This window comes from Rhipicephalus microplus, chromosome X, assembly GCF_043290135.1.
Source record: "Rhipicephalus microplus isolate Deutch F79 chromosome X, USDA_Rmic, whole genome shotgun sequence".
Taxonomy (NCBI): Eukaryota; Metazoa; Arthropoda; class Arachnida; order Ixodida; family Ixodidae; genus Rhipicephalus; species Rhipicephalus microplus.
In genome coordinates, this window is record NC_134710.1 from 164,072,685 (window position 1) to 164,087,505 (window position 14,821).

The following is a 14,821-nucleotide window of genomic DNA, read 5'->3' on the forward strand; positions in this document are numbered from 1 at the left end:
TGCACAGCACTTAGACCCCTGCTGTTAGTGTGAAATATGTTGCATATTTAAATACCATCTGTTCTCCAGTTGCAGTGGTCATTATTCGTATTATAAACAACGTTCTTTTCATGTTGTTAAAAAACGGGAGGTAAGTCTGTTTCGTCCCGATCATTTTGTGTGTCGCATCATCTGCCATACATTATCTGTATTGTTTATTGTTAAGTAGAGTCGATAAGTTCAAGTCGAGTCAGTTAGTCAACCACCATTCGCGTGATGTGGTATAGAGTGTATGGTAACCATGTTTTAGATGAAGTGCGTGTTTCAAGCGGACACACACAAACACCCACGCGTGCGCATACTTACATTCGTGCGTACACAAAGGTACTCGGGGAGCACAAGGGTGCGCTCGCAATCACACGCTTCAACACCGACTTTTTCAGGGACACAGGAAGTATCGATAGCAGACCTGAACAATCCCCTTAATTTGAAGGTGTCCAAGACAGGTGCGTATTTGAAACGACAATGTTCTGATTTCCGGTGTGCTTGCTGGCGCAGGCGGACGCCAAGATGGTATTTGACGTCGTTGCGCGTATGGAGGACACAGAGCCATTTTCTGAGGAACTGCTCAGCGCCATGAAGAGGCTATGGACAGACTCCGGGGTACAAGAGTGCTTTGGGCGCTCCAACGAGTACCAGCTCAATGATTCCGCCAAGTAGTGAGTATGGAGTTCTTATTAGGCGAAACAGCGCTCTCTTTTACAGGCATTGCTACCGCTTTCTATTGGATGAATTGTGCTACCACTGAGGCAGCAGCGTGGAGACAGAAAATTTACCATTTACCAAGCTTTCACAATACAAACAGTAATATTCTACTCAATTATGAAAAAAAAACGCTTTTGTCTCGTTCAAAAATCACAAACGAAAAGTGAGTAATGAATGTATATCTGAATCAGTAACAAGAACGATCTACTCAAGTTTGCATTTAGGAGTGGTTTTCGAATCAATTGATGAGCTATATAGGTGCACACAAAATTGGTGTTTCGCAAGTGATCCTGCATCTTTCATAGTTGTCTCACTCTACCCACTAAGCTGAACATATTTATGTAGGGCTCATTTTCAATGATTATTTTGCTTGAAACACCTTGTGGCACTGAGAATTTTCCGAAGGCCTGGTGTACTCTTCATTTCGATAATGTAGTTACGGGCGCCGAAGGATGCTGTGCCAATTCCCCCTGAAAACATTCACAAATGGCGTGATCCGGGCAGCCAGGATTGAGAAAAGTCCTTCGCAATGTTCATAGATTGTCGCGCTGCCTAGTGGAATTCAGGAGCGTCCTCTCGTGGATGATCAGTAGGCAGACGCTCCCAATGCCGCCTCGTTCGGTGAGGTGCTGCTAGCCGCAGTATTAACGTGTGAGCAAAAAACGAACACAAACCACTTTGTATTTTTCGTACATCAGTGAACATACCGGACCATCCATGATACGATAAATCTGAATTGTTCTTGCGAGAAGTTTTCGTGAAAATACGCGGCAACTCGCGCTTTCAATTATAGCTCACAGAGTACACATATCAGGTTCACGAGATTCGCTGCAGCCACTTCGGATAGTGTAATGTTAACGTCTGACCATTTATGTTCTAACTCTCCTTGTTTTACATGCATATAGCCTTCGTCAGTGCTTTTGTAGTGCATGAATTCCATAACATTCATTGTACGCAGAAAATAGCGCAGGCTCGCGATTTGCGTTTCTAAACCTTGGCATACGCTGCGCCACTTGTTTTTACGTTCGTTGATAGATGGCAGCACACTGCAAGTGATTCCTTTCTTGCCGGGTATTGGGGCGAAATGACCTCCGCACCCCCAGATAAGCGTGGTGAGTGACGCCGTCGGGTGTTATGCGTGGTGAATGACGCGTTGTTGGTGCCATCGAAGTCGTTTGGCGATTCCTCACATTGCTTTAAGCAGTGATGTTCAAAGAAGTCGTCTTGACGTCGAATATTTTTCACAGGACGTAGATGGTTGTCAACGTGCTGAGAGTAGCAGCGGCGATGAACGATCAGCTGCTAGCTCACGAGCAGTGAGTTGCACTTCAGGTTTCAGCGTGCGTAAATGTTTTGTCACGCTCATAAGTCACTTTGATTGTATTCATTGTATAATATCCTTCAGCGAGCTCAAAATAGAAGCATACTTTTTCTTGTGCATTGAATGTATCCCAATTACAGTGGATGTTACAGAGCACCGCATGCCGACAACACGCTTGCGCAGCGAAGCGAAATGGTTAGAGCAATGAAATATTTGGTTACGACTTCAGCCCACGCTAACTTTTTTCCTGCACTTCACTGGTGCCGTCCGAATGACGTTGTTGCGCAACAAACTTTCGCAATTTGAACGCTGCGAAAAGCGTACGCGTGTATTCGTTTCGTTATCCTATTTTCGATCACTCTGATGAAACCTGCAACATCGAAGTGCAGGGAATTGCGCACTGTTAGAGTCTGATCATGGCTATGACACAAGTGCTACTTAATGGAAAGTAAATGGTCACGTTCCATTGAAGAAGCAGCTACATGATTCTTTCAGCGCAAAAAATGACGGCGTAATATGTTTGCAAACAATCGCTACGAGAAACATTCTGTCCTGTGCAGCCGCGACGGCTTGCTATTCGCTAGTGGCCTACTACTGCGGGAAATCCGCCAGACAGGCTCGGCACAAATGATCTCGGAGTGCCGTTTAGTCATACGCGAATTCTGGTTCGCGCAGATTTCCGTAGCACGCACAGGATCACGCGAAGCATTGTTGATACACGGTAGATCAGCTGACACCCCCACCCTTTGCACTGTAGCGAGAAATGAAGTAGTGAACATTCAGCAGTTCCTATTGATTGGGAAAGTACTGTGGTTCGATATACATTCATTGGACGATCAAGAATTCCTCCGGTGAAAGCGGCACGGGTAGTACATCCGTGCGTCTTATCTTTTCTTATGTAAGTTCACGGGTTGATCATCTTTCTGCAACAATCTTGGATTGCACGGCGTGTCACCTATAGGCCGTAAGCATTACGAATATTTTCTCAGCTTCTTACTACTGTTTACCATGCTTTCAGTGAAAACTTTGCACGTGGTGTAGATTTGGAAAGCAGGTTGTTTCATTAGAACTGACAAGGACACGTTTTTGCGCTTGCTTCCGATAGTGTGGCGCACGTTCCTAATCCTTTCCGGGCATGAAGGCGCCAGTATTGGACACGCTGCGGCAGCCGTGATTGACGGGCCATGGTGCAAGTGATGGCGGGTGCCGTGGGCAGGTGTCAGGCGGTCATGGCGCGTTCGCTTCACTCTCGCTTCGTCGCCTTGGCAGCAGAGTTACTCGAAAGCGACTGCGTAATGGCTCTCCTCGTCATGTGTTATAGGGTGAAAAAAGGGGCCCCCGGTGGGTCGCTTCAGCAATGGCAGTGTGATTCCCGCTTTGCTCGCTAAAAGCCTCGCACGTTCTTTCTTCCTTGCCAATCAGCCCGGCAAAGATTGCCCATTTACGGCGAAGGAGACGCGCAGCGGCTCGGCGGCACGGCCTGCGTGACGTCACCTTGCTCTTCCCGAATGGTTCCTGGGAGCTCCTCTGTCAGCGACTGGGAAGAACGCCTCTGCCGAGCTAACTATAGCAAGCCAGGAATCCGAAGAGTCTGGTCGCAGGGAAGCCACAAAGTGGACGGCGCCGCCGGCTTGCGGTTTCCGCTACACTTGTTAGAGCGGTTCTGGGGAACAGAAAATAGCAGAAGGGGCTTTTATTCAAAGCCTGCCCCACTCGATCGATGATTGCGACGACCCAGGAGGGTGCTGTTTTAAAAAAGAGGCGGCGCGTGTTCTACTTTCGCTTTCTTTCTTTTTTCACGGGCTGTGAAGCGCGCCGCCGGAGCTTACAATGAACTCTGCCGCGGGACTTCCCGCTCTTCGGTGGCTTCCGTCGTTATGGCGGATTTCAATCGCATCGCTCTGGCAGAGTTTTCAACGAGAAAGAAATGAAGAGAAAGACCTTTTAGACGTATGATGATCGTCCTGGTCGTTATCATTCACGGGATTGTAGAAGTACGAAAAAAAAGTATATTGCACAAAGTACTCCGCGTGCCTCTGGGCGAGTTGAACAAGGTGCATCTCTAAAGACCATATAGATTTTTGGAATAAAAGATGTTCCATCTTCTTTTGCAAATCTCTAACGTACTGTTGGGGTTGATTGTAACGAAAATATTTACTTTTCGCCATCATTTTGGCTTTGCAATGAGAAAGAAAAAAAAATCGCTGAAAATACGTTGCGTCATACAAGTTTAAATTACACCCGGAAGTCACAAATTCACATAGCAAACCTGTAGCACTGAAAAAGTTGCTATGGTTGTAGACTGGCTTTGGCCAATGGAAGATGGGGAAACAGTAAAATCGGCAAAGTGTCTCTTTTTGATTGCATATGCATGCAGCAGAGCTTAGCATGGCGGACGTAGTTTCTACCGGGTTTCCCCTAAGCCTTAATACCAATAGCATCAGATGACGTATGTGACTGAGAAACTGAGTATTAAAAACTTTCCCAATAAATTTGTCTCCCCCTCTCTCATTCCCCAGTGCAGGGTAGCCTACCGAGGCTCAGCCGTGGTCAACTTCTCCGCCTTTCTTTTTATTCTTTCTCTCTCTCTAGTAATAAAAATTGAAAATAAAATAAAGCAAGAAAAAATGTAATAACCTTTCGCCTTTCATTTGCAGTCCCATCTCTATTGCGCGTGCAAGGACGGCGCGCAGCGGCGTGTTTATATACGCCCTATTTTTGTCAATGTAGCCAAGTTCAACTTGTTTCTTCACAAGCGGTGTCTTCTTTTTAGGTCACTGCAGGTGGGGCTTCGCGTGCAGTGAATACAGGCGATATGGTCAGCGACGTATGCCAGAATTCGATAAAGCCCATTTTCTGTGTTTATTATAACATCTAATTCATGCTTCAAGCACATGTCATGGCTATTGGTAGAAACTGCGGTCACAATAAGAGTGGGCAGTATGCAGGTGCTCTTGAGTTTTAAATAGATGCGGTAGCACATTAAATATGCGATGACTTTTTGCTGTCAACGTTCAAGAGGACACTTTGCCTACTGTTTAGGTAAAAAAGAGTAAAATCATAATTTCAACATTGAAAGACGGAAAGTTAAAAACGAAAAATAACGAGATGCCATGCAAAAAAAAAAAACAAAACAACGTGAACAGTGAAAAACAGCTCAACAAAAATTCTGGTAAATTGGGAATCTCGTTGAAATTAAGCGACAACTCGAGGAACTGAGGTGGGTGCTAACCAGGTGGTTTCTTCCACCAGGAAAGTACTGTGCGTAGGTGTCCGAAGCACCATGCACGTTTTCAGCTCGCGTGCTTCGCAAGAGTATTGAAGAACAAAATATCCACACAACACGACTTCGAACTATTGTTGTTGGCCCTTCAGGTTTCCTTCACCTGATTCGTACATATGTATCGCGAAATATTCGAACAGAGCGGAAGCAACTGTAGGCTAACTCCTCTCGTATGGTATAATAGCCCTCGTCTACGTAGCAGTGGTACCTTCTCAAAGAGCGTAACTGCGAATGTCTGTAACTGCCCCTTCACAGCGTAGCCTTTCGGTCATGACAGGAAACTAGTTTCAAACACACGCACTCGCCAGCCGAGCAGGCCCAGCATTCACGTTGTGCCTGTCGGTTGTCATGAAGACGTGTTACGCACCGAAGATTCCACTGCTGCGCAAAACAATATGATACTACGGATACTCTACCTTAGAACACGTTTCCTTGAATTGAAAAAAAAAGGTCACAGTACACAATAAAAAAAATTCTGTAAATGGAGCAATTTATTGTATGTACTTTCTGCCATTGGTTTACCAGTAGTAGTTCAGTGAGCAATATTATAGCGAAGTTGGACCACAACAAAATTTCATCGACTGAATTGTGCCATCCCTGTTCAGAAGGTTCAGTATTTATTTCGCACGTGAGAGTAATAAGAACAAAGTAACACTAGGAAGTTAACCACACAGACGTCTCGTTTGCTGGATCGCGTTTCGGGAAGCAGATAAAGGTCTCACGTGGAAACGATTTGAAACTATCAGTCATTTCTTTACATTTTCAACAATTTTTTGTGTGGCTCCAGGAGAAAACGTGTGACATAAAAACCACGGGAAACATTTGGGCGTTATTTGTGAAGAAAAGACTTTGGAATAACAGAACCTTCTTTTCCTACATAAAATTCTGCTCATTCACACTTCAGGAGAAAAAATAGTCTTTGGAGCCAAAAATAATTTAGTTCTATAAATTTTCCCGGTGATTTTTGCGGCGAGCGACATTGAAAATGGTGGCCTCAAAATTATCTTGTTTTTTTAGCACATGTTCAAGCACCTTTCACACTGCGCTAGACATTCTCAGTATTTCTGTCAAACTTAGCGGATAGTTTTAACTTAATTTTTGCTAGCTGGCAAAGGAACTTTAGTGCCATGAATCGCGAAGCTTATTCAGTGGCTTACACACTGGCAGAAGTAGCTTTTTCTATGCTAATGAGCCAATTTCAATGGTCGCGCCGACGCCAGAGATAAGAGCTGAAACTTAACATGTCGCTTTTTTTTTTAGACTCAGTTGTACTAGCTGCCATGCTTTTGAGTTAAACCTGGTGCTAAGCTGATTTCTTTTTGAATACACGTCGTTTCGTCTATGTCGTGTTTTGTGGGCGTAAAGGTTGTGTCTCGTTTCGTGAGAGCGCAAATCTACATTTTCTTTACTAAAAGATACAGCGACATGTATGTAGGTAGCAAAGCTTCGATGAAATACCTTCATTAAAAAAATGATGGCGTGTTGCTGCTTTCGCACTTCGTTGTTCGAGGTGAAACTTCAATCGAGATAAAAAAGAAAGAGACAAGTGTGATTTCATACTTAAAAATGTGTAGTTACGTCATATTAATGTCTAAAATTCCTTTCAAGTCCTGCACTTCTAACACTATGCAAAGGGTCACTATTGTTCTCTTAACCTGTAGCTTGCTCCTATTTCCTCGCGAGTATGGTGTACAGTTTGCCTACGCATATTTTTCACAAGAATCTAAATATCTAGGATTTAGAGGCGGCCTAAATGCTATAGCTCTAAACAGACTAGGGTTCCGTTATTATTCGCAGCAGAAGCGCTGATTTCTGCGACTCGCAAAGAGCAGGCCAACAACCATGTTGAATAGAGATGTCATGACGCAGAAACAGAAGAATTCGGATATAAAAGAGCTCACTTAAATTTAGTAAGATGGTCTGTAGTGACACTTACCAACTTCTTTCCAGCATGCGAAGTCGGAAATGGTCTGAGGATGTTCATTCCAATTTGAGCAAAAGGCTCGGTGGGCACTTGAACTGGTTGCAACAATCAGGCTGCTTTTAAAGGTGGCGATTTTCGTCGTTGACAGTCGAGGCACGTGCGAACGTAATGCTTCACAGTGCGCGAAAGCTTCGGCCAGTAGTACTTCTGTTGGATTCTGACCAATGTGTGCGTGTATGCGAGGTGGTCGGTGGTCAGCTCATCGTGGCAAGCTCTCAGGATCTCCTCGCGAATAGATGTCCGGACGACACGCAAGTGGGTACTTCGACTGGAGAAAAAGTTTTTCTTATATTGCACACCACTGCGCAAGCAGAATGACGGCAGGCTTCTTGCAAATATCCTAGGAACGCTTGTAGACTGGCCGCTAAGCAAATTAATAAGGAAAACTAACTCACAGTCTTCTTTCTGCTTAGACAAAGTTGTGGCCGAGTCGACTATTCATAAAAACACTATGTCATCCTCATCTGGGACATCGCCTTGCTTTATAAGCAATCAGCATCAGAGTGCTGCTGTACCGACTTATATACGACCGTCATATCGAATTCTTGAAGGCGTAAGCTCCAGTGCGCTAGCCGACCAGATCGGTCCTTCGAGTTGGTCAGCCAGAGAGAGTGATGGTCGCTGACTACAAGCAAGGCATGGCCGTAGAGGTATGGGCGAAGCTTCATAACTGCCCATACTAGAGCGAGACATTCCTTTTCTGTTGTGTAACAATTGGCTTCGGCACGGGAAAGCGTCATACTTGCATATGCGATCACTCGCTCGGCTGAGTCTTGCCACTGGACTAGCTCAGCGCATAAGCCTACGTTGCTAGCATTGGTGTGGATCATGATAGGAGCGTCCTCGTCAAAGTGAGCAAGCAGAGGTGTTCTCTGCAGCCACTGCCGTATATTTTCAAATGCTACTTGTTCCTCTTCGCACCATACAAAGGGAACATTGTCTCTCGTTATATGTGTTAAGGGAAACGCTACGTGCGAAAAATTGGTGACAAATCCTGCGCTAGTAGGCGCAGAGGCTAAAAAAACGTCTGACTACCTTCTTATTCGTTGGCGCTACAACTTTGCTGACGGCATCAATCTTGTCGGGGTCCGGGCAAACACTTTCTTGGCTCGCAACATGTACCAAAAACTGGAATTCATTGAAACCAAAATGACATTTCTTAGCTTTCAGCGTCAGGATGGCAGAGCGTATTGCTCGAAATACTAATAGCAACCGTCGTAAGTGTTCCTCGAATGTTGCTGAGAAAACAGTGACATCCTCGAGATATACCAGATATGTCTGCCACTTAAGGCCTGAAATGACGCTATCCATCAGTCTTTGAAATGTTGCTGGAGCTGAGCACAATTCGAAAGGCAAGATTCTAAGCTCGTAAAGCTTGTCAGCCGTTACAAAAGCAGTCTTTTCTCTGTCTTGCTCATCGAGCTTGATTTGACAATATCCGCTTTTCAGGTCCATCGTCGAGAAGAAGCGTGCATGCCTCAGCCTATCAAACGAAGCGTCGATAGGCCTCAATGGGCATACGCCTTTTTTTTGTCACGTGTATCTTTTTGCGGTAGTCTACACAGAAGTGTAAGCTACCATCTTACTTCCTTAACAGCACTACCGGCGATGCCGAAAGGCTTTCTGACAGCTAGATAACGTCATCGTTGAGCATTTTATGAACTTGTTATTACATTGCTTCGCGTTCTTTTGGTGCCACACGGTATTGGTTTTGTCGAATTGATTCGGCCGTCTCTTCCGTTATAATTCAGTGCTTTATCAGTGGTGTTTTATGTACTCTCGAGGTCAATGAGAAACAACCTTCGAACTGGCGGAGACCATATACAAGGCTCTGCCTCTGCGCTGCCAATAAATCTGGCCTCACGTCAACAGGTGGTGGTGCTGAAGCGGCTGGCGTCTCTGCCTGATGCACTGTGAAGCACTCGCGGAATTCTACAATTTCGTCGAAGTATGCAACTGTGGTATTCTCTGTAATGTGGCGACACTCGTTGCAGAAGTTCGCCAACAGGACCTGTGCTTGCACGTACACTACACTGATGAGACTTCTGGCAATAGCGATTCTTCGAGAGAGTAAAAGCGTCAATACTTCTTCCGCGACATCTTCTCCAGTATGCTGCGTGTTACACGTGACAGAGATAAGGCGGCATGATAATGGTGGTATGGTCACGTCGTCAATGACGCGCACGGACTTGCACTGCAGCGCTGTGCTCTGGTCGACTGAGAAGATCAGTACACCGTCCGGTATACTTATGATGGCACCGTACTCACGCAAGAAACCATACCCTAGATGGTTTGCAACCCTGAGAAAGAATAACGAACGTTGCGACGAATGATGAATCAGCGATCTTGATTCTTGCAGTGCACTTTCAGGTAGGCGTCAGTAGCTGGCCTCTATCTTCTTTGATTTGCGGTCCCATCCATTTCAGTCTCACCTTCTTGAGCTTGTCGATAAGATTCACACGTCGTTACCGTCAATTGAAAGTGTAATGTCGACGGTAACACTCCCATCTTTCGTCGATTCCTCCGGAATGTGCGGCTCTTCGTGCGGCGGTAATGGGGGGCTTCCAACTCTTCGGCAATTACAACCTTCCCTCTTAAGCTCGCTGCCTTTAGTTTTAGTTAGTACTTGGAGTTCTTCCTCTCTCTATGCCCATGGTGTTACCTCTATTAGATGCAAAAAAATGACCAGGAGAGGGTGAGTGTGACCAGAACTCAGGAGAAACGCCCCGCAGGATCGTCGTATCGACGTTAAGTCTTTCGTTGTAATAGCACCGAGGGGTAGTTGACGGAAATTTTAGGTATCCGGCGACGCGATAAGGGCAATAGCCAACGACGTGGCCTGCTTGCCCGCAATGGAAGCACAAAGGCGTGTAGTCGGGGGTACGCCAGATGTCGGTTTGAAAGAGTGGTGCTCGCATCAGCGCCGAAGTTTGTAGTACCAAGGAACTATCGACGGCTGTGGCTTGGGGTACTGCTGTGGTGGTAGCCTGTTAGATGGCTGCCGACCGAGAATATCACCATATTTATAGGTTGGTCTAACCGTGTCAGTGTTCCGCTCGGGAAGTGAAAGCGCTTGCTTTATCTCCTGGCGCACAACTTCTGTTACGCAATCGCGCAGTCATTCGGTGTGACGGCGACCTTTTTCACCTCTTCTTGTACAATTTCGCGTATCATTTTATGCAATGAACGCTCGTAAGGTGTCACTGAGGTTACGTCGGTTGCGCGGATTTTTCCGCCGTTGTTTGGGCGGTCGTACTGACTGTAGCGTAGCTGTAGTGCGCGTTCGATGGTGGTCGCCTCCTTCGAAAATTCGTCGACGCTTGATGACGGGCTCCGCACAAGACCAGCAAAGAGCTGCTCCTTAAGACCACGCGTGAGGTGGCTGATCTTTCTGCTTTCGAACATTTCGGGATCTGCTCAATGAAAAAGACGGGCCATGTCCTCAACAAATATAGCAACAGATTCAATTGGCCTTTTAATCCGTGATTCGAGGAGTCACTGGGCATGCTCCCGCCTTTGGGGGTTTGCGAAGGTGTCCAAGAACTTCCGCCAGAACTCACTTAATTACTGCTGCGTCGTACTACTGCAGCGGGACTACTGCTTCCGGGCGTGGTCATGTTTTCTGGCCAAGAACCGAACTTTGGGCTCAGGCTTAACAGGCGGTGGCTGACGCGGTGAACGGGCGTTTTGATGAGCGGAAGTCTTTGTCGACTATATTCGGGGCTGTTGGAAAGTGTCCTGGACGTGGACCTAGCTCCTCCACCAGTGTCACGACGTAGAAACAGCAGAAGACAAATATAGGAGAGCTCAGTTTATGTGCAAGGCACTCGCAAAGACGACCGGGCAAGAACTTCTCAGCAGGTTGAATGCAGCCTTACTCTGCAGGTTGAATGCGGCCATATAACGTTCCCATTAGTGTTTAAGGCGCAAACATTGGCTCAAAATGAATTGCTGTGTCATTTCGCCGTATTTGGAGCTTTATTTTCGAATACGGCTGTCTCAAGTTAGTTTCTGTTTAATAGTTTGCTGACGCTGCAACAACAATGTGATTTTGTTGGCATGTGTATGTGCTGCTGCTAATTATTTTGCTTCTCCTTGCACAGCTTTTTGGATGACTTAGACCGTCTCGGAAAGAAAGAATATATGCCAACAGAACAGGACATTCTACGGACAAGAGTCAAAACGACGGGCATCGTAGAAGTTCACTTTTCCTTTAAGAACTTAAATTTCAAGTAAGTCCCCTTTCTGTGACAATCTGTGATTTAGAATGGTCTTCGCAAGTCGCGTATTGTCTTATACCTTTAGTTCTATATAAGAACATGTCCGTCGCAAATGCTCAAAAGCAGTTTAATTGACTACGGTGGGCTTCATTGAAAAAAAAAAGAACTCTAGCCTTTGAACTTAAATGGGCAGCAATATCACATAGCATTTGGGAATATATGTTGTGATTTATAGGGCATGCCGGTCGGCACAGTCGCGGGCGAAACTCGTCTTTAAACTTCTAAGTGCCCCTAGCACACAAACAGGGTCGTTTTCAGCGTTCCAGATTAAATGCATGTACTTCAGTTGATGATTTTTTTCGTGCCTCCTGAGAGCTCACAAGATGCACTTAACCAAAAAAGAGCCGACATACGCCCCGAAACTTACTATTGCAAGTGACTTAGCTGTAAGTGTCGTTCTGAAATATTCACTCTGTCAGCAATGCTTCTTTTTCTGCTCTCTTCAAAAATCGTGCACCTTGCTGACAATGCCTGATCATTCTCATATACGCCTTTAGTGCAGCGTTAAACCATTGGAGGCTTCATTTTACCTAGTAGTGTGACAAAAGCACTCCGCAGCGGGACAGGATTGGTGCGAGGCTGACGACAGCCTTGAGCAGGTCGTGTCAATACGCATCGAAATGTGCTATAGTTTCTTTGGTGATTATTATTTTCTTCTTCCTCTGTGTCATCTTCGGAAGAACGCCTATTTAGCCGCAGAAGGCATTGCCACTCAGGTGAACCTCGATCGCTCCACAAGGCGACAGGAGGCCGTGATGGGACGCTAAAACCGCCCAGTCATCATAGCGAACCATCGCTGTTCCCGGTCACTGAGTAATGGACTGCAAGATGGCCTTTCGGCGGACCATTAGAAACCATTAGAGAGCGTGTTGAAGCGTCGCATAAAGTGCCACATTGCCCAAAGAGCCACTAGGTTTGCCTATTAATGAGGCGCTGGCCAATCGCCTAATGGTTCATTAGGCAATCAGTTCACACAACCATCCGAGAGAGATATGCAGTCCAGATAAGTCAATGAGTGATCACTTTTGTGGCTTTATGCAGGGGCAGCAACCCAACCTGGTGATTTTGCGATACCTGGCTCCCCGGTATTGCCGCTCGCGATTCACATTTATTTGGGGAGTCGAGAACTGACCAATGTGGTTTTATTCGAAAGGGCACTCTCTAAACCTATTCTAAAACTGCAGTGACTTAGCTCTATGGGCTCGTACTGTCGCCAAGCTGCCTAGAGAAGGCTGAAAACTTCTGGGCTATGTTTCTTGAATTTCAACAAACTTTTTATGTAGTACGTCTCTTTAATGTCAAGAAAATAAGAGATAACCTTACCAAAAACAAGCATCCAGAGGCTGTGGTATATTCTCAATATTCTAAAAATTCCGGCTATTTCAAGAATTTCTGAATGCGTAGCATGAGCGTGTACAAACCGTTTAATAATAATAATAATAATAATAATAATAATAATAATAATAATAATAATAATAATAATAATAATAATAATAATAATAATAATAATAATAATAATAGTGCAAAATAACAAAACAAAAATATTTGAACAGAAATATTGGGACACTCCCCCCTGTGTACGCGCGATGTTGCAACACGTGATGAAACATGCATAAGAAGAGCGCACTACGCCATTTGCGGTCACTGTGAAGAAGGCTCCCGTGTGGGGAGCCGAAACGTCTTTTTAAGTTTTGTGTATTTCACCTTGGTCGGCGTTTTTCTTTTTGTTATTTTGCACTATGTTTGTCCCCGACCAGACGGGATTCCGTTGGACTTTTCACTATTTAATAATAATAATAATATTAATAATAATAATAATAATAATAAGAAGAAGAAACAATTCATTCAGGAAGTCGAATTAACCATTGTACGCGAGCTTCTCGATCTCTAGCAAGCGTACTTGAAAGTTCTTCCGCTGAATTTTTACTGAAATGCGATAGTTTTATTGTCGCCTGACTTTTTTCCCGCATTTCACCCAATAAGACCACGTGTGGGGTCAAACCCTGCACGGTGGATTGAATCTCGGCTGCGGCGGCTGCATTTCCGATGAAGGCGGAAATGTTGTAGGCCCGTGTGCTCAGATTTTTGTGCACGTTAAAGAACCCCAGGTGGTCGAAATTTCCGTATCCCTCCACTACGGCGTCTCTCATAATCAAATAGTGGTTTTGGGACGTTAAACCCCACAAATCAATCAAGACCACGTGCAGACTTGTGTGCTCCCTAAAGCCCTGAAAAAGGTGTACGAATATTCGCTTAATTCAACACCGTACAAGTGTTGTTGCATGATGCTACAACACCAAGCTGCTACTATTTTCATATCAACGTTTGTTTTCTTCCGTGTCATAAAAATTCGACCCGCTGAATAAGGCCAGTTGGGTGCTAACTGGAATAAACATATATTTACTAATTTACCAAACGATGTGCGACAATGTGAGTTTCTAGTAAAAGGCCGTGACCTGCACAACGTCTCCGGTCAAAGTCCAGGTTGCCTAATAATCACATGCCCCCAAACAAACTAAGCTGGTGCAGTCAGGGTTTCTTTCTTTCTTTCTTTCTTTCTTTCTTTCTTTCTTTCTTTCTTTCTTTTTTTCTTTCTCTTTTTCTTTCTTTGTTTCTTTCTTTCTTTTCTTTATTCTTTCTCTCCTTCCTTCTTTCTTTTTTTTCTTTTATTCTTTAGGCTGATGCTCTTATCTGCCGCTCTTCCAGATTGTTCGACGTGGGAGGACAGCGGTCCGAACGGAAGAAGTGGATCCACTGCTTTGAAGACGTCACTGCCATAATCTTTTGTGTAGCCATGAGCGAATACGACCAAGTTCTTCACGAAGATGAAACCACCGTAAGTTCATAGCTTGACGTACCTCGGAAGCATTGTGCGTTATATACAGAACGTCCCAATCATGATGGGCTGAATTTTAAAGGAACTGAGGTCTTCTAAGCTGAAGAGAACAATTATGTGTTATTAAGGACAAGCTAATGAAGCGTCTAGTATTCCATTTATGCTTCTAACACGAGTATCTTCTCGTGATAAATACACGTCCTTTTATATAATACCTTTACGTGAAACGTGCTAACACCTGGTGACGTTTGTAGGCTGATATTTTTTGCCTTACTCTTTTTTCTTTGTTGTGTATCTGTCTAAAAGCACTTTGTAGTTCACATTTCGCACATTGGTGCCAATACAGCAAAGTAACCCTGGCCGTAACCATCCA

General features: G+C 44.9%; 1 protein-coding gene across 2 annotated transcripts in view; it reads left to right on the forward strand.

Annotated features, from left to right (window-relative positions):
- The window catches only part of Galphao (G protein alpha o subunit), a 133,992-nt gene that overhangs the window by 93,590 nt on the left and 25,581 nt on the right, over positions 1–14,821 (forward strand). For both annotated transcript variants that reach the window (XM_037428504.2, XM_037428502.2), the window contains exons 4-6: positions 538–698; positions 11,436–11,564; positions 14,319–14,448. In XM_037428504.2, the coding sequence (XP_037284401.1) occupies positions 538–698; positions 11,436–11,564; positions 14,319–14,448 (420 nt within the window). The remainder of the gene's footprint in view (positions 1–537; positions 699–11,435; positions 11,565–14,318; positions 14,449–14,821) is intronic.